The 20187-nt window shown below is 39.5% G+C and overlaps 1 protein-coding gene across 8 annotated transcripts in view; it reads left to right on the top strand.

Annotated features, from left to right (window-relative positions):
• ANKS1B (ankyrin repeat and sterile alpha motif domain containing 1B) overlaps window positions 1–20187 on the top strand; it is a 409682-nt gene that overhangs the window by 375067 nt on the left and 14428 nt on the right. For 4 of the 8 annotated variants that reach the window (XM_015627528.3, XM_015627525.3, XM_019006671.1 and 1 more), the window contains 3 exons: window positions 776–850; window positions 6047–6175; window positions 10367–10438. In XM_015627528.3, coding sequence (XP_015483014.1) covers window positions 776–850; window positions 6047–6175; window positions 10367–10438 — 276 coding nt within the window. The remainder of the gene's footprint in view (window positions 1–775; window positions 851–6046; window positions 6176–10366; window positions 10439–20187) is intronic. The other 4 variants (XM_015627526.3, XM_019006672.2, XM_015627533.3 and 1 more) reach the window with 2 other exon arrangements.

Here is a 20187-nt window from a genome sequence, read left to right as displayed (position 1 = left end):
CAGATGCTTTATTAATGATTGTCCAAACAAGGAAATATATAAAAGATGCTGGTGAATGCTGTGCTTGCCTAGTTCTGCTGCTTTTGCTAGAGATGCTACAATATGCTTACTTTGCTTCGCTACTACAGATTCTCTGTACAATAATGTAGAGGGTAGGCTGAAACCTTTCATTTACACACTGAGGTCATGGTCAATGCCAAAGGTAATATTATCTGTATCTTAGTATGTAAAAGAACTGTTGTTGGAAGGAGATGGTGGGCAGCTGCTTCACTAAATTGCAACGCATTCATTTCTGGTAATTGTTTTAAAGAAAATGTATTTTTCCTGCTGATTGTGTTGCCAGATTTTTTTCCCCTTCCTTTCTCCCTGTGAATGTCTCCAACAGAGAGAAATTTAAGTCTCAAAACTTACTTGAGACATTGACTTCAAACTTCTTCCCTGCCAAAAACTGAAAGTAACCAATATTTCTTCTGCTCTAGGCAGTTTCTACTTATGCTTGCATAACTTTATCTCTTTACATCAAAAGCACTTCTGACTAAATTGTTTTCTTGTACTCATGGTCTGAAACCTCTTCTAAAGCCTCTGAATAAGCTATGTTTCTTTTCAGTCTGTCCAAAAATATTTTGTCAGCAAATAAATAAAATAATTACTTTTTACAACTGTTTTACTTCCTTCTTTAGTATTATTGCAAGCCTTTTCCTAATTAATCTTGCCTTTTGGCAGTTGCAGTGCGTTAATATTGACAAGATGAGATACAGTTTTCTGTTTATATTAGCAGTCTTCGGTCTGTGAGATCTGGACCAACCAGAATGCAGGATATCCTTTCTCATCGATTCATCAGGTTCATAATGTAAGATACAGCGATAAATGGCTATGTTGTCACTCTATGGATGTACAGTCTGTTGCCTTGGTGTTATCTGCGGGTGTCATGTCGCTGAAATGACGAAAGCAGTCCGTACCTTGTCCTTGCCCTGTGCGGGGACCGTGTGTGCGCGCATTGGTGTGTCGTGCCGTGTGGTTGGCGTGTGTCGGCTCCGTGGTGTGCGTTCCTTCAGGACAGCCAGCAGCTCAGGGGGAGCTCGGAATTCTGGTCCTCGTGTTTTTGTTCAGAACTCCCTCTTCCCAAGCGGGAAACCAAAGTGTGAACGGCTGGGTTTGCACGGTTTGGCCCCGCCGTGTGTCTCTGTGTTGGTCTGCAGGCTTTGCCCGGCTGAGGTGACACACCGCCTTGGCAGAGGCACTTTGAGGGTGCCACACTGATGGTGCCCTGGGTTTTTGTCACTTCTGGGGCAGTCACAAGCGCTGTGTACGTGAGAGCAAACCTGCTGATCCATACTGCAGCGGGGTAAGCACGACAGCCTGTTGTTCAGCGCAGTATTTGGGAGCAGCTGTAGATTTCTCCTAATTCTGACACCCCTCCTTGGAACATTTCTGCCAGAGAGCGGTCATTTTGGCAACCGAGCTTCAGAAATATTTTAAATCTGAAGTACACCGTGAACTTGTTTCCATTATTTCAAAAGCCAAACATTTAAGGAGCTAAAAAATTTGTCTTCCTCTAGGAATTAAAACAAAAGCAAATAATGAGGATTTGACTGGTCTGCAGAACATTTAAATTTTTTACAGGGAAAAAATGATAAATTTTTCAGCCAGAACTGTTGTATCTATGTGTGCTCCAATTTGTTGTTGTCATGGTGACTAATACACGTTACCATAACCAGGCATGAGGCTTAACAGGTGAAAAGTTAGAAGATGTGGTCCTTGTTAAAAATAACTGCATTCAAACCACTCAAAACCAGGCCTTCTTGGGGCTTTTTTCTTCCTTTTAGCATGGAGGCTTTTCAACTTGACATTTTTATAAAAAGATGAGGGAGGTGTTAGATTTTTATAGAAGATTTATTGAGGTTACTTCTTATCTGCGACTATCTCTGCATCCAGGTGCCTTTAATATGAGTCAAATACACTTCTCAGAGAATGGGATGAGGTAGGAAAATGTGCAGCAATTGTAGAAAAAATTATAGAGAAAATAATAGCTGCAGTCTGCTTCTGTAGCTCATTTGACATCAAGCATCCAAGCCTTTCTAGAGAAGTGGGTATCTGCCCGTTTTTGGGGTTAGAAAATACTGCAAAAGCACAAGATATTGTTCTCTAAGGCTATTAAAAGTTGTCATTGCAAAACAATTGAATCCTTACCCCTCTGGCACCTGCCTTGAGACCATTTTCTGATTATAAATTCTTTATCTGCAAAATGTGGAGCAAAAAAATCTTTTTCATGTTAGCTGAGGCCAGAGAGAGGAAAGGTGCTGGTTAAAGTCATAGGGAGGTTAAAATACTAAACCACAGGCAGTACAGCAAAAACCATGTGATAAATTGCACAGCTGTCTGATGAGCTGTAAAGTTAGATGAGGAAGAAATTATCTCTTGCCTTTCTACTTCATCAGAGAGATAAATATCTCCATCCGTATATTGTGTCATAAAAAATACATAAGCTTAAATGTTTGATTATTCCTTATAATTGCAAATTAAATATTCAAACCAGAAAATCCTTATCCTATCATATCTATTTTTAAAGCTTAAATCAAACATTATAGTTGGTCTTGCACAGCAATTTATGAATGCTTCTGTACTGCTTGAAAAGTGTATTAGGTCCTTATGAAGGACCTGAATCTCAATACATCACCCATAAATTGTTCCACATCAGCTCCTCAGATTTTATACTACTAGTAATTTATATTTTTCCACCCCGACTTGAGCTTTGTGGTTTCAAGCTTTCTCTAGGTCAAAGATGGTCCTATTTTGTATTTTTCCTGATGTTAGCTGTCATCATCACATCCTAAATCTCAGAATTTCAGTATCTGACTAGAGATAGTCAGCTGAGAAGCTCCCTTTCTTCTTGGTGAGGTTTTTAGACATGGATTTATGAGTGTCTTTAGCTGTCTAAATCTTGTTTAAAAGCTTTTCTTCCCTAAAGAGAAGGAAAAAAAAAAAAAAAAAAAAGAAAAAAAAGGGAAAAGAATATGCAAGGGGTATATGTAATAGGAATTACACTTCTAAAAATCTTCATGGGTCTGGGCTTTGGAGACTATCCTGTTACAACTCGTTCTAAATAGGTTATGAATACTAATAGTATTACTGTTTGAAAGTATAAGGAGTTTGGTTAGAAACAAAAGTAAAGGAAACTGGGGGCCACTTCTGCTGAATATTAAAAAAACACCTATGATACAGCTGTAAAAGAAAATTTTGACTGTGTATAAATTTTATATAAATTTATATAAATTTTATATAAATTCTGACTAGGTATTCTCCATCCATCATAATAATCTATAGCTATGTGTTTAATTTTATGCACTTTTCCTAGTAGCTGCTCCCTTTACAAGACACACTGAAATACATGAAAGGCCTCCAGGGATAGCGGTCTGTCAGGAACAGCAGAAATCCTGTATGTCTGCATTCCCCTAACCTCAGCTCTACTGCATGTTTAGAACATCCTAGAGATATATATAGCAATCTTGGCAATTCTGTTTTGTGCAATTTAAAAGGAGTAGGTAGTAGGATGATTATATTTATAGAGCATTCAATGGGTACAAACATGGTCTCCACACAGTCCCACTCTGTCTCATACACTAGTTTTATTAGCCTGGTTGAAGATTATTTCTCATTTCCTTATAAAATTGAGCCAAAACAAGAGGTAATCATTGTTCCCCTTTCTCTGCCCTTTACAGACAGAAAAAAATGCATTTCTCTATGCTTTTCATGCTTAATGTGCAAAAGAGAAACAAACTGTAAAATTACATACTCATTTTTCTCCTTATGTACCCTGTTTAATCTGCCAGTGCTGTCCCTTTCCTGCAGGTGAGGAAAGCCACCTGCTGAGCAGTGCAACAGAAGGCTTTGGAGCACTACCCCTGGCCACTTGCTCAGTGAAAGTTCTGGTCCTGCCTCACAGCCATCCCTGTTCTTCCTTGGTAGAGAGACCAGTGGTCAGAAGATGTACTTCTGTAGCTTTTCTGTCCTGAATTTACTCCCTGTCCACACTTTTGCTAAATGGCCAGGATGTATCTCCTGAGCGCTGCTTCCTTCCACAGAACATGCAGGAACATATCTTTATTAGGGGGGGAAAAAGAACTAAATCAAGTGCTGTGTTAGCTGTGGCCTTGAACAGTTCATAAGAGAGCTGAGCACACTGTGAGAACTGGTGATGGGTGCAATCCATCTTCTCTTGTTGTCAAAGACAAGCTCCACTAATAAGGATGCAGATCCTTGCCCCTTGTAATATGATGGAAATCTTATTTTATAAGAAGAACTGCCTCTTAAAGAAATCAAATTCCCACTTCAGATTAAATAAGATAGAAAGTTTTTATGCATTAGTGGCCAGAAGGATTCACTTTTGTGGATGTAAACTGACAAAAATTGGAGCAATTGCTCCTGCTTCTTTCCTTTCAAAACCTAATGCTGAAGTCATATCCATGGCATATAGGCAACTTAACTAGGCAAAACAGAAATTACATTACTGTGTAACTGGTAGATTTACTAATGGTGCCAACAGTAACTAGGTTTGACTTGTTTTATCATGTTCTCTTGCTTGAAGTTGCCATATTGGCAGGGTAATGTTGATGTTTCCAGATTTATCTCTTGCTTTTCATTGCAAAGTTGTGCAAATGCGTGTCATTTCATTATTTTGTGACACATGAAAATGATGTACTTGTTCTGTTTACTCTGTCCTGACTTAATTAGTAAGATGTGATAGTTTGCTACACTTTGAATGTCTTCAATAAGACTTTTTTCATGTGTTTTTGATGCCTAACTTCTTTTTGCTATAAAAGTCTAAGCTTCTAGCCATGTTCTGTTGTGAAATGCTGATGACAATTCCTTGTCAGCTTCAACACTTATTTTAACAAAATGACATACATAGAAAATACACAGAGATAAGTGCAGGTAAAGAAAGAAGTAGCATAATCCAAACTGAAATAATCATATAGGAAAGGGTAAAATAGTTTGAGAGAGAATGGGCAGGAGAAGGGGGAGGATCAGGAAGGACAAATTGCAAAAAGACAGAGTTGCGAGAAGAGAGGAATTGAGAGGCAGTTCAGACCAGACAGGATAGGCGAGAAGTGGGGGTGGTGGCAGAGGGAAGGGGGCTTAGGAGGAGGAGAAGCCCACCCACGGGTCATTTTCAGTTCAAGTGAGCTGATGCACAAACCTGCAGGGGTCCCCTAAGGAGAAAGCATTTCAGGTCCTATGGAGCCATGATCAAAAATACACAATGGCAGGTGGGACCCAGAGCAGCACTGCCAGGCTGGGGACATTGCTGTCCTGATGCCTGCACTGGCTCTGTTGGAGGGAAGAAGAGCATGCTGCGAAGGGGTTTGGCAGCAAACTGCACTCCTACCTGTGTTCTCTGAGGGCTTTGAGGAAAGAGAGGAGATGACACCTCAGAAAGGCAATCTCCTATATCAATGAGAATGATGAATGTGGAAGGGCAGTATTAGTACCTCCACAATGAAGCATCTAGAGAAGGTGATCAAAGTAAATAATTCGCAAAGAGATTAAAGAATGCTTCATGTGTTTGAAGAATTATAATAAGTCTTCAGATCAAAGCAAAGTCTCTGTTATTTAGCCATTTAGGAAAGTTAGTTATTGGTTATGTGTGCCAGATAATGGAAGGCATATTAACTGTGCAGAAAAGCTTGTAAAACACATAGCAGAATTTGTGAAAGGCATTTTCATGCATCTCATGATTTTTTTCAAGTGCTCTCATCCTCATATATGTATTGTAAACACTTATTTTTAGGGAACATTTCCGGTGTCTAATGATTTTATTCTCAAAGCAAAGAGATTTAATTAAAGCCTCATTAAACACTACAGTAGATGACTTTGGATTATAAATTAAATCATGAAAAATGTTGTAGGAGTTGTGTTCCCTTATTTTAGTAACATGGCTCTATGTGTAGAAAATAAATCCTTGTTAATTGAGCACAACAGTGGAGGGCTACTTTATAGTGAATTTGCCTGCACATACTCTTACATCTTGAACAACTGTGATTTTCAGACAGGAGACTGGGGAGAGCCTTCAATTACCTTGCGACCTCCAAATGAAGCCACAGCATCAACGCCTGTACAGTATTGGCAACATCATCCAGAGAAACTCATCTTCCAGTCATGCGATTATAAAGCATTTGTAAGTGTTGATAAATTTAGTGGTTTGATTTGGGGTTGATATATTAAGCTTGGATTTTGATAGGCTGTTGTCTTTTACTTTCATTTATAATACTTTTTCAGTCACTTTTGGAGAGACAGGTTACTACTTCTAAAATATAGTAATTGTAATAAATGAGAAACAAGGATGCACAGTACTTTTTTGCTATAAATTGTGTGATATATTGCAGTCCATGTGGCATTAATGTTAGAGAACGGGCACTGAGTAAGTGGCTACATGTTGTTGAAGTGACAGTGAGAGCAAGAACCCCTACTTTACATCTCTTAAAAATCGCATGTCTCTGAAAGAATAATAAAACATGATATGAGCTCCTTATACCTACCTTAATGCTCTGTGCACAGCAGTTAAAGTTAAATGTCGCCTCACCTGAACTTTATATATGTGTTTTTGGGAAAGGAAAATGAGAAAAGGGAGATGAGGGTCCTGAGTGTTTTCCATCCATGGGACAAGGGCACATTCAGACCTCTCCCAAACTGATGGCTACTTGTAGTACCAGTAGCAGTCAGTTCCATCAGGGCAGGGCATACTTATTTTTACCTCCATGTGGCTGCAGGTGATTACCACTTCCCATCCCAGGAGGTTCTCTAAAGATGTAACTAAACTAAACTAAAGACAATTAGTCTTCAGCTGTTAAAAAAGCTTGTGGAGGAGAGAAAAGTCCCCTGCAGTACAGAAATTCAGTGGAAGGCTTTTATTTTTCCCCAGTGAAAAAGTTTTCTGAAATCTTGAGTTCCATGCCAACAGCAGGGGGGGACTGGAGCTTCTGGGGAGCTGAAGAGGCACATCAGCCCACTTTTAAAATGCTTGAATTTCCCCTTCTGACTTTGCTGGAATGCATTGTTGAAGTTGCTGAAGCTCACTGTGTGTCCTCTCTGGAGGTGACCACCTTATGAAGGAAGGCTGGCTTATGGTTCAAAGGAAAGAGGCTCAGTAGTTGCAGTGACTTCAGGATAGTAGCTGGGGGCTCACTACTGGTCCAGGATGTGGGGTTGAGATCCTCTTCACCTGAAGGGGCTTGAATCTTTGGTGCTTTTAGGATAATGTTCTGTTCACTAAATTCTGCTTCATTTTGGGGAACAGATGGAGGCTTATGGATGGGATTTAAATCATATCTGGGAAGGTAGGAATTAGTGACTAAATGCACGTGAGACAGAGCCTGGCTCCCACCGAGGAGGAGTAGAAGGGGTGTTACAGACCTGTTTTTCTAGAGCAAAACTGTATTTTCTATCAGACCCTCATGGGCTTAAAAATTGCCATGCATGCAGTGATTATCCCTGGTCAGTAATTAGAACCTCTGCCTTCCTCAGAAAGTTACAGTCAAGGACCATCTCACCTGGTCTCAGTCTTGTTCTCCTATTCCAAACCTCCTTGCTCTTCCCAGATTGAAAAGGAAGGTTAGCAACTTCTAATTCTTTAAACATTTCTCATAGTTTTCAGTGGAGTGAACACATTTATCTTGGATGCCTTTTCTCTTTTTGCATGATCCAGCAATAAATTCATAATCTAATGTAACCTTTGTAGTAGATTGGAAGATGGATCATTAAAGAAATGAAGTTGGAATGACCAGGAATATCTAAGTTAGTGTGATTAAGGAAAGACCTTCCTTTCCTAAGGACCATACATCACCACTTTGTTTCAGCTCCTTGAGCTCTTTTGACCTCAGCCTTACAGAGTAAAACCCTGGCTTGTAAGTTATAATTGGAGTAGCTTTCACTCTGTGCCACTCTGTCAATCAAAAACTAAACTCTTGGATGTTCTCTGGATTGCTACCACATGCCATTGGTGTTTGAGAATGAATCGTTCCAAAAGCACAGCAAGTCAAAAGGAAGCAAAACTTCCTCCTAGAGTTTCAGATTTTTTTGACAACTAAATTGGATGGTACTACTGTAATTTGTTTGTCTATTCTACAGTCCACCTTGGGAAGCATTTCTGAATGCCTTCAGCTGAGGGTTTTTGCTGCTGTGCAGATGGGACAGGAGCTGTTCTTCTCTTTTCTTTCTTCCTCTTCTGCCGTAAGCAAAACCCCTGGTGCCTGACCAGCTGGTGCCTGACAAGCTTTCAAGGAAAAAACAAAAAACTGTAGTCTATAAAAAAATGAGACAAAAGAAAAACCAACCTCCAAAGCAAAACAAAAAACACCCAACCATCGAACCAACCAAATAAAAAAAAATTAAGACATTAATTGCAACCTGCCCAGAGAAGGCTAAAAATTCCAAATGTGTTAGACAGCAGGATTTAGAGAAAAACATGGTTTGATTCAATATGGTTTTGTTTACTCTTCTAATTTCAGAGCTTGCTTTAAATTTGTTGTTTTTCTTCAAGGGCAATATCAAACTGTCCCATCAAATTAATGCCCAAAGCCCTATTCACGTCACCATCGAGCCCCCAGCTGGACTCACAGCTGCTTGGTTTATGAATCTTTCACATCTGCAGTCCTCTAGGAATGCCCTTCATTCATTCCTTTATGCTTGTGCTTATCTGGTAGTGTTGATGTTGCTCACTGGCCCATTTATAATACCCTATAAAGTGTTTCTCACTAATTGCTGTGTTGGCTACTGTCTACACTGAAATATTTATGCATTTTCTTGCAGGTCAGAGACTCCTGCAGTACACAGTGTAAACTGAAGGCTTTAAAGAAAATCTCAGTTTAGGTCAGGAGACCAGAGAACTGAACCAGTACACTCTGTTCAGTTCTGTTCTGCGAGTTCCAGCTCACATTCATCTGTAACTGAAGTTCTTTTTGATAGGTTCTTTTCTAAGCTGAAGCTGGTTCACCATCTGGTTGGGTCAGCTTAAGCTGTTTCCAAGAGGAATCAGTCTGGCAGAGTGAGATGGGTCAGCAGAGTTGGGCTGCAGCACCCTCCAGAGAGAGGCTCCTGCCCACAGTGCTTTCTCTCCTCCTGCAGCCTTTTCACCATATTGTCCCAGTGGCACAACTCATCTGCAGCTCCCAAATTGCTCACTTAGGACAGGAGACTTAGGAGAAGCTGTGGCCTTGTGCTGCAGTGAGAATGCAGAGAGAGAGAGACTTCTCTGTGCCTGGGGAAGAGCAGGTGAGGGGAACCTTCCTGTGCTCTCTGCTCAGTTAAGCCACACTCACGTGTGACATCACATAGAAATTCAGAAATGTCCCACAGAGCTCTAAGAACACATGCACACCGACAGATAGGCACACCTGTAGCATCTACAGGAGAAATGCAGAGCATGGTGAGGCTTTGGTACAGCCCAGTTAGCCAGAAGAAGACCCCTCACTGCTAGGTGGGAATGGCAGGGATGATGCAGCCAGCCCCATCCCTGGAGGAGCAGCGCCATTCCAACACGGTGTTCTCAGGTGGGGTCCTGAGACCTCAGAGGAGCAGAGGCTGCTGGCAGGGTGCAGGAAGGCTCAAACTGCGTGTGCCACCAAGTGACACCGAGAGGGAAAGCCTGTAGCACAGGAGCTGTGTCACTGAGGCACTGCCTGCCTTGTTACCCTTGCAGATGAGCAGGCTCCTCTGAGGGCACAGTGGTTTCCAGCGAGCTGAGCCAGGACACAGCACCCTGCTGCTTCCTCTCACACAGCCCTCCTCCAGAGCACTAAAGGCTCCAAAATAATAGTTCAGAGTCAGCCTTTCCTTAGGAAGAAATAATGGTTTAAGCTAGTTTTAATACAGATTAATTGTCTTTCTTTGCTGACATTGGGCTCTGCTATTTGCACGTAAATTAGCTACAGATTGAGTACACAGAGGTTAAGATCACTGCTGGCCTTCTCATCCATGTGATTGCACACATAACAATAGGAGTTTGGCAGATGGCAGCTAAAAAAAGCAAATTCTCCATTTTATAATCAAATGGCTTTTTTAAGATGGAATCTGTAGAATTTGTTCATTGTTTCTGTAACTAAAATGATAAGCTAGAAGGCTTTCAGATATTGTTTCAAAGAACTCCAGCTGATTCAATACACTTGTTGCTGTGCTTTCTTGTTTCATGGGTTGATTAACACATTGGTTTAAATGATTTGTCAAAGAACTGCAGAGTAAAAATATCTAAAGCAATACGTTAAGAAATTGATTGCTACCACTATGTATTTTAAAGCCTTTTTGGTGCATTTCTGAAGATGTTTGTCAGTTCTGGAATTTCACTTAATTTAAGTTCAATGGATTTTTGTTCTAGTATTTAGGTTCTATGCTGGTAAAAGAGTTGAGAGGCACAGAGTCAACACAGGATGCATGTGCAAAGATGAGGGTAAGTTTCTAAACCTACTTCTTTCTCTGTATAGTATTAAATAACATCAATCTGTGATTCCTTGTACTGTACCCTTTTGCTTTTGTAATGTACCCATTTCCTTTCCTTTCTTTTTCATTGATGTTCAATAGGAAATCTATTCTGTCTTATACCTTAATTTGAAGTAATACCAAAATATAAAGATAAATTTTTATTTTGCATGTTGTATATAACAAAAAAACCCAAATGTACATGTTATTTTCTCTCATGAATCTTTGAGTATGTTTCAAAGTACTTTCCACACAATTTAAGCATGCCTATACCAATTGTTGTATAAACAGAATTTATAGCTTTTCTATGATAATTTAGATTGAATTTTCAATGTTAAATATATAGTGGTAAGTATATAACATGTTACCAAACACATTGGTTTTTACGTACAGTCTAATCCATCAGTCACATAATCCTATGGATAATTTTACTCACATGAGTATTTCTTTTAATTATGAGTTTTTATCAAGGAAAAAGGGTGAAAATGAGGTCTAACTCAATTTCATCTGATGGTGGAAAATCAACTAGGTTTCCTTCAGACTGTTAAGAATATGTTTTTCTGTGACTCTTTTGCCTGATACTGGTTTGTAGAAAATTACAGTAGTCTATCTCCAAGAAACATTGGCTGCTGGAAACTGAAAACAGGCCATAGCCTGATTTATTCCCTACAGTAGTTGTAATAAGAACACACCTGTTCACAGCCATGGTGAACATGGTCTGGCATGATCAATTAATGAAGAATATAATTGTTTGCTAATGTACCAAATGTGTACAATTACCTCGATGAATGAGCAAAATCTTTTCTTCTCTGTATCATACATCTCTTATGGAAGATGTCTCTGAGCACAAGATGTGCCATTCAGATCAGAAAGCTGGAAGATGTGTAAAATTCATGCAATCAGACAACCATTTCCTGCTGGTTACATGTGTGCAGCACACAGACTCCTGTACAAGCTCTTCTAGCTAAGGGCAGGCAATAATTCACAATTACTAGATTGCCTGAAGATCTGAGGCTTTTCAGCTAATTACATGCTAATCATTCCTTACCTGGGCTTAAACTCCTCTGAAAAAAAACCCCCACAATTTGACACAGAGGGATCTACAATCACATACACGTGTTCTGGGGAATTAATTGAGGCTGCAAGCACACTGTCTTCCAATCCAGTTTTGAAACTGTCAGGAGTTCAATTCTTTAGGCTCATGCCCATGCAGAAATTAGGGCAGAATTTGGCACCATAGTAGCATATGACAGCTTCAGTAAATTTTCTGACTGAACTAGGAGGCATTACATCAAAACAGGCACTCTGAATAATTTATAGGCATTTTAATATATATTTCTGTAAGTAATAACTTTGGCCAATTAAACTTATACAACTGAAAAACTAAGTGCTTAAAAACAGATTTAATTTAAAATACACATTTCCTATATAAATAGTGCAGTTGCACTTGTTTTCTATAGTGCCATGCAGGACACTTATATAATACAGTGGTGGGGTTTATGTACATTTCTTTTTCACATTCTCGTTTGAAACAATTTTTCTGTGAGAGTGTTTATTTTATGGTTTGAGGGGTTTTTATTGCAAAGATATTTGAATAAAAGAGTTTTTAATCAGGATTTCATCTATTCTTTCTATGTAGTCCTTTTAATCATGTTCCTATTCAAGTCAAAAGCAAAAACCTTTGACTTAATGGGAACAAATTATTATGTTAGCCTGTTTCCCAGTGAGAAAAATGTATATTTTCCAAAACTTTCTCCCTCTGGATGTCTCCTGAAAGTTGTCTGTGAATTGGGAGTCCAGCTTGTCCAAAGTCATACTGAAATTTTGCTGTGATGTTCATTATTGTATTTGAGTAACCTTGGGTTGTCATTGAAGCTGGTTTCTGTTACAGTTACATTTTACTTTAAATGTAGTGAAAGATACATTTCACTTACAAGAAAAAGAAGTTGAAAGTTAGATATTTATTTGTCTTGCTCTCAGGTACTGAATTCTTTACACTCGTCTAGTGTCTCTAGAGTCAGCAAGACCTTTACATAGGGTTGTACTATTGTGATAGAACAACTTTTTTTTTTATTATTCTAGCATTTTATTTGTTATTCCATGCACATATTGCAAAACTATAGCCTGCTGCAATCTGAAAAATTTTGGCTATGGGGGACGATATGTCACACATAAACTTGTACCAGGTTGAGGTCACTCCCCACAATTTTATTAATCTTTCTGGACTCAGCCACATATTGTTTTTTTGAAGAATGTATGAAAATTAGGTACCTAATTTTTCTGTCAATGTAGCTTTTGATTCTCCATCTTTAGCCTAATGCTGCTCTCAAAAGTGTTGACATTCACTGGATGTTTTTCAGTCAGCAGGTGCACAAGGATGAAAGAAGCGTATCAGTGAAAAAAAAATCTTGATCTTCCTTAATCATTTATAAATACAGAGAAACAACAAAAATGACATGTTTGCTGACTGCAGATCTCTCACTGTTAGTTGTAGATGCTCCCACAGTTTTCAATTATTGCAATTGATGGTTTTGGTTCTCAAGGGAAGTTTCATGTGGATATCCCTTGTGTCTCTCCACAGAGAGGCTTGCAGCTGCCTCCTTATAGCTTAAAAGTGAAAGGAGATCCTAAATCCTCTATAATGTAAAAAAACCCCACCAATAATAACAATAAAACAAACAAAAAACCCTGGGAACCTTTACCTTAATAACTCTTCTTGGCAATCCACTCTGCTTCTCAGCATTGTGCAGCAGTGTGCTCTAGCAGGGCAGATGATGGATTTGTTTGGGAAAAATCATGCAGAGGCAATAGCTGGAGCTCGGTGCTGGGGTCAAGGTTTTACATGCTTTTTTCCCCCCCATCCAAACTGCAGCCACCCAAAATTATGGATATTTGTCAAGAACTTCACTTTTCTATTCATATATTTGCACTCCTTTATGTTTTACGGTTTCTTATTTGTTTCCAGTTATTTTCTCTCACAAACTCTCTCTCTAGTGGACAGCACTGTCTCCTTATCTCCATCCCAACTTGCTGTAAACTGACCTTTCCTACTTGGAGATTAAACTATGGGCTTGCTGTCCTGGCCAGAATAGATTTATTATTTATATTTGAGAGATGCCTTCAAGAAGTTAAGAACTTCCATCATTTTCAGTGTGAAATGGGAAATACTGCAAGTTGTGTTTCCGATCAGATTGCTGCCTTCATTGCGATTATCATAGGAGCGCAAAGGGAGAATAAGACACATATACATCAAAATAAAGGCATGAGTTAAATTTGAGCTAGAAAGAGACTTGTTCTCTACAGAAAACTTGATTTGGCATTTACACATCAGAATTCCTTGACCAGGTGGGAAAGGGATTGTTTTATACTTACAGCAACAAGGGAGACTCTTTCTTTGCAGCAGTGTTAAATCACTGATGTTGCATACACCAGCTGAACAGTCTAAACCAGTCAAATATTTACTGCAGCAGAAGGGAACTTAAATTTGGTTCTTGGATCCTGCCACCTTCCTGACTATTATATTTCTTTCATAAGTATTTTCTTGTTAGGAATAGGTTCTTAAATTTCAGGTCAAAGTTCTGAGGAACCAGCAATACAATTCTGTTCACAAAGCAGAACAGACTAAAATGTCAAAGTTGGAGTTGCTACAAAATCTGGTTCTCTTATCTCTGGAGAGGAAGGTGAAGCAGAGTTGACTCACTGAAAACAGGCAGCATCTGGGGCCTTTCTTCCTCCTTTCATTTCTTATGTAAAGAAGGAACTGAATTTAGATGGCAATCTCCTTGTTTTTACTAAATCTCTTCTTACTTTTCAATCTCCATTTCATTTTTCCTCCAAAAGTAGAAGTGTAGAAGTCTGCATATGCCTCTGGTGAAACTCCCTAGGCAAATACCATATCAAACACTATTTTGGGATTTAGATTCTTCAGTCTCTGCTCTCTTGGGACTTGCAGCTCTGCCTCTGTCTTGTGTGGCCACTGCTTTCAGAGGGTCTGCAGTGGAAAAAACACATGGGTATTACTCAAAAGGAAAAAATAAGTAGTGGTGGAAGATCTTACAGACATTCAGTCTCTATGCATATCCACATCATACTGTACCATGTGTTCAGAGGATTGTAAATCCTTGAATTTTGGCTGAAAGGAATCTAAGGGGCAGGAGGAATGCAGAGGAATGTTTAGAGATATTGCAAAAGAAGAAAAACATCTCACTCCCAACTAAATGCTTTACAGGTGCACCCCAAATGCAATGTTCATATTAATGATGTAGCTTGGATGATCCACTAATTATAGAGCAGTAAAGAGTTTTGTACCACGAGGATTGCAGATGTAGTTTTATTCCAAGAAGTGTTAAATTATGTCAGTAATGCTTTTTTAAACCTTTTGGACTGAGAGAAGTTAGTATTTGTTAAAAGTCAGATTGTATAATTCTATGTAAATATTTTTTAAAAGTCAAATTGGCTTCACAACTAACTTAAGTCCAACATGGACTTAAGCTTTTTATTTCAATTTTGTCTCATGCATGATCTTGTCAAAGTGATTCACTCGCTCTCCTCTTCCCCAGCTGGGCAAGGGAGGTGATTGTCCCACTTTAGACTGTGCTGGTGCAGCCTCACCTTGAGTCCTGTGTGCAGTTTTGGGCACCGCATTTTAAGAAGGAAATAAAACGAGTAGAGAGTGTCCAAAGGAGGGCCATGAGAATACTGAAGGGCCTTGAGAGGAAGCCTTATGAGCAGAAGCTGAGGACACTTGATCTATTCAGCCTGGAGAACAGGAAACTGAGGGGAGACCTCATTGTAGTTACAACTCCCTCATGATGGGAAGAGGAGGGGGAGGCACTGATCTCTGTGGTGACCCTTGTGACAGGACACAAGGGAATGGCCTGAAGTTGTGTCAGGAGAGGTTTAGGTTGGGTATTAGAAACAGGTTCTTCCCCCAGAGGGTGTTTGGGCACTGAACAGGCTCCCCAAGGCAGTGGTCACAGCACCAGCCTGACAGAGCTCGGGGAGCGTCTGGACAATGCTCTCAGGCACAGGGTGTGACTCTCAGAGGTTGCCCTCTGTAGAGTGAGGAGTTGGATTCAATTATTCTTCTGGTTCCCTTCCAATTGAGATTTCAGTGAACTATCTAGTGAAGTTTTGTGAGCCTTAAATAAATAGCAGACTTACGGGTATGATAGTAGGCGGTATGAACACATGTTTTGAAATGTGCATTCTGATGCCATTTAAAATTAATAGTTGCTACCAGTTTGGGAAAAAGTTCAGATTCTTATAATGAAGCGGATTCCAGTACATAATTGAATAGGAGAATTGCCAGCTACAGTGTTCATACAGATATTAAAAATCAATATAGGACTGAAGATTCATTTGCAAAAGTAGAAAGCCAAGGTAAAGAATTAAGATTTTACAGGCTCATAAACTTTTACTTGGAATTTATTTATGTATAAGGTTGTTAGTGACTTGTCATAGCTGAATGTTTCTTTACTTTGTATTTGCAATATTAAATAGAATTACATATAAACCTAAAAGTGAACCTGTTTGTATTTCGGCCACTGTATCAAAGCTCAGTAATCTAGTTATAAATGCATGTATAAGTACATTGAAGTGGTCAACATGGCAAAGTAGAAGTACCAGTGCATTCCATTTCCTCTTGGCAGGAAATAAATAACTGAGATGAAAGATTTTCAGAGGGGGTTGCATTGTATCATGTGCTACAGTATATCAAGGGAATTAGTTAGCATCTTACTTGGACACCATTTTATGTGTGTTTCTCAATTTCTTATTCAGCTGCTTTGTGTGTGTGGGTGTGTGCTTAGAGATGCCATGGTTTGTACACTGCAGGAGCATTCCAAGGTGTTGAATTAGTGCTCTCAGTTCTGCACAGAATAAGTTATTGAGGTACAATCCTGCCCTGAGAAGGTTAAATGCCCTTCAGGGTTGCAGGTTTTGTATTTGCTTTTTAAAAATAAATTGCTAGTTTATATTATTTTATCAAGTCCTCTGCCTCTTAAGCCATTGTTAATTACATTGATTTGTTAGGCATGCTGACAGGGTGGATCTCAAAGTTGGATTTTAGTTTATATTCTAAATAAATGTCTGGCAGAAGTTCTGCACAGCCTTGAACTCAAAATCAGTATGCAAGTGGAAATGCTTTACCTACTTACAACAATTTATAGTACTACTATAATATGAAAATGAGTTTAGACTCTGGATATGAGAGTGATTTTTTTTCCAGTGGAACTAAAGAAAATCCATGAACAGGATGAGAAGCAAGATTGCACTTCTTCTCTTGCTCTCTCTGGCACCACTGCCCTTGCATGTCCTTATGACCCATTTCAAAAGGAGAAATTGGTAGCAGAGCTGTCCAAGCCTAAGCAGGATTTTGGCACTGTCCTACGTAATGGGAGCAGTGGGTTCAGATGCAAACTCAGAATAGTCTTAAGTTCAGACTTTTATTGTAAAAAGCAGTCACTGTAGTAATCAGATGACTGCAGAAGGTACCTTTGACCTTCTTCCACTGGGCTGATCTGCATTGTGGGTGCTGAGGGGATGAAGCAGCTTCACTGGAGCAGCTGCATTAAAATACAGACAAGAAGACTGGTACTCCCAATGTTCCTTGTTCTGAAGAGAGGGAAGCTCTGTGTCTTTTGAGAAGTCTGGGGAAGCTGCACATATGTCATATTAGATTTAGAATGGTGACACTTCCTTCTCTTTTCCTGTGTATGCACACAAGTCTGTTTTATGGCTCTTGAATTATACATGGCCTGCTTTCACGTAGTCACCTACCTGTCTGGCAGCAAGGATTTCAGAGGTGGGACCAAAGCTCAGTCACTCTGGCAGTGCAGACTGTGGAGCACTCCAGTCTGCAGGAGCAGTGCACCCACAGAGATGGGGCATGCACATCTGTCCTGACGTAGGTGACCAGCTGATCAGCAGCAGGCACTGGCAAGGAGCCTGGAATAGGCTTGCTGTTCACCCAGGTGATTTTCCTAAAGAAGCACACTGAAATTAAGAGCCAGTTACAGTCACAAACAGTGGATTTCATAGGAACTATGACCAGTTCCAGGCTAGTGAGCACTTGCCCAAAGACAGTGTCCTGTCACTATGATTGCTTCTTTGTGAGATGAAATTTAATCCTGCTACCATGGTATGAACATGCCTTGGAGCATGAGACCATATGTCAGCAAGCACATGACATCCAAAGCCAGCCTTCAGCTGTGGCTCCCATAACTTTGGCTCAAGTCCATATGCTTCCCATAGAGACACCAGATGGACAAGAATATTTTGTCATCTCATTGTGTCCTCATGGAGTTGGTACCAGAACCTGAAAAGCCCAAGTAAAGGGAATACTGACTCCTGTGTCCCACCTTCTTCTCAGATTCTAGGCACAGACATGGGCAGAGATGCCCTGCAGAGTTGGCCTGCACAAAGGTGTGAAATGTCTGACCAAGAAAGCTGTGGGGCTTCATCTCAGCATCCTAAAATTCAGAGCCAAAGCACCTGCAGTGCTTGAGCAAAAGGTATTCCTACTGTACCTCTGAATTCACATGTTACACATTTTGGCAGACAACTCCTTCATTAAAAAGAAAGGAACAAGAAAATAGTGTGAGCTCACCATGACAACTCAAAACTGTTGAAGTCTGGAAACTGCTTGGAAATAATAATTATCTGGTGTGCTTCAGTTACTGTATCACTAAGAGTCAAGCCAGGCCAGTCAGCTGTGGTTTTTCTTGATGGCACTGTCATAATAACAAAGGTTGTTATTCCACTGCCCAGCTGTTTGTTTCAGTGGGAGTACAAGTGCAGAATTGTACAAGAACCCCAAATCATAATTCTACACTGGACTGCAGTCTTCCAGAACACCTTTGCACAAATCCTGGGGTTTGTATGGTTTGCGAGCTGATGATGAACATCCTGTGCTCCTTAATAGCTGAGATGGTTTGGCTTAATAAATTACAAATGTCCATCAATCTCTCATTCATTTCCTAATTTGCCAGCTGTAATTTAATAGCATCTTGATGAGCTATTTCACTCAGAGACAGTCTGCTGGCAGTTCACAACCCTGATTAAATACTAGAGGTCAGGTCTGGTCAAGACAAACAGGTGAATGTGGAGCAGATGAAGGTGATTAAATTACAAGCTATAGGTCTAGAGGAAAGTGGTAGTTGGTACAATGTGGCCTGGCCAACAGGATGCTTCACCTTTATGGCAAATACCAGACAGTGAGAATTATACTGAAAAACTAAAATATGTGAACTTAGTATCAGTGTTTGTGTAGCATATTGGAGAAAAGTTGTTCTGCTGTTAAGGAGGCAAGGAAGGAGGTAATTACAAAACTCAAAAAGGAAAAGGAAGCTCTCTTGTGTGTAGCTATTGGACTAAAATGAAAGGACCAAAGTTGGATGATCGCTGCCTTGCCAGATGATTAAAGTGATATTGTCATATTTGTGACTATTTTGTCTAGCCTGAGCAAATGCGGGGTTTATTGCTTGTTATTCTGATAGATGTATGTACTGCAGCTTCTGTACAGTCAGTCACTGCCATGCTTTCTGTGCATTGAAATTGAATTTTATGAAAAGACTCATTTGAGATCTGTTATAGTGACACACACACACACACACACATACCCACAGGTAGCTGCTTGCTCTACTTTTGGCAGGGATACCAGTTCTTCCTCCACTCAGTCCACAGGCAGGCAAATCAGATTTGTTTCTTTCTTCAGACTTTGTTAAAATTCTTCAGGGCATTTTACCATTTAAGCTTCCATTTCTTAAAAGTGGTGAGCATTCTGGGTGAAGGAAGTTTTCTCCAGGATAAATTGACACTTGATTGCTGTCTCAAGTATCTCGTCATTTGATACGGAGAGATCCAACAAGCCTCTCTATTACACGGATGAGTGGGGCTCTCCTTGAAACTTTAATTAGAGGTTTCAGCCTGCATGGCATGGACACTAATAAAAGAGTATTATAAAAGTAATAACTAATTTAAAATCTCAAGTATTGTCTCTACATTATCAGTTAAAAAAAAAAAAGTAGAGCAAGAAGAAGAAAAGTGTTCTAAAATGTTTATTCTAATTCTTATTATTCTTCTAATTCTGTAAATAAAGTTTTCTTCATACACTTTAAATTTTAAGTCTATTTTGCCCTCCTTCTAATTCATATCTCACAACAAAAAATAAACAAATAATTCTAGTAAATACACTAGTAATTTTAGCCTAAACTCTCCACATTATTTAGTGCATTTGCCAAAAAACTCAAATTAGCAGACCTAAACCACTACAGACGCTAATTGCAGAACATAGCTGGATCTGTAGCTTTGAGTTTTATGCTGACAAAAATGGAATCTGGTTTGGTTCTGGGAGGATCAAGAGCCAATAAAGAGACATGATTACAGGGCAGTTTTTTTGTTTTAAGTTTCTGTTTATTTTGCTCTCTAGTGTTAGCATTGCCTATTTTTTCAAACATATTTTTTTAGATACAGCTTGTGTTTTCAAGTTTCTATCTCTGATTCTCTGGACTTTTTTTTGAATAATACAAAGCCACCATTGCTGCTTTTGTTCACCTGCTTTAATGATCTTCCTATGCACCAGTTCTAGACTTTCCAGTGTGTTTACACTCTCCTTCTGTGTGCTGATGTTTCTTCATGTTTATCTGTAACTGTCAATAGTTCATTTCCTCTCAGGAAAATACTTGATTGAACTCTGTGATTGTTTGCAGATAGTCCCAT

Source organism: Parus major, chromosome 1A (genome assembly GCF_001522545.3).
Source record: "Parus major isolate Abel chromosome 1A, Parus_major1.1, whole genome shotgun sequence".
Lineage (NCBI taxonomy): Eukaryota > Metazoa > Chordata > Aves > Passeriformes > Paridae > Parus > Parus major.
Note: the sequence above shows the minus strand (reverse complement) of the source record. Positions and strands in the feature narration are given on the sequence as shown.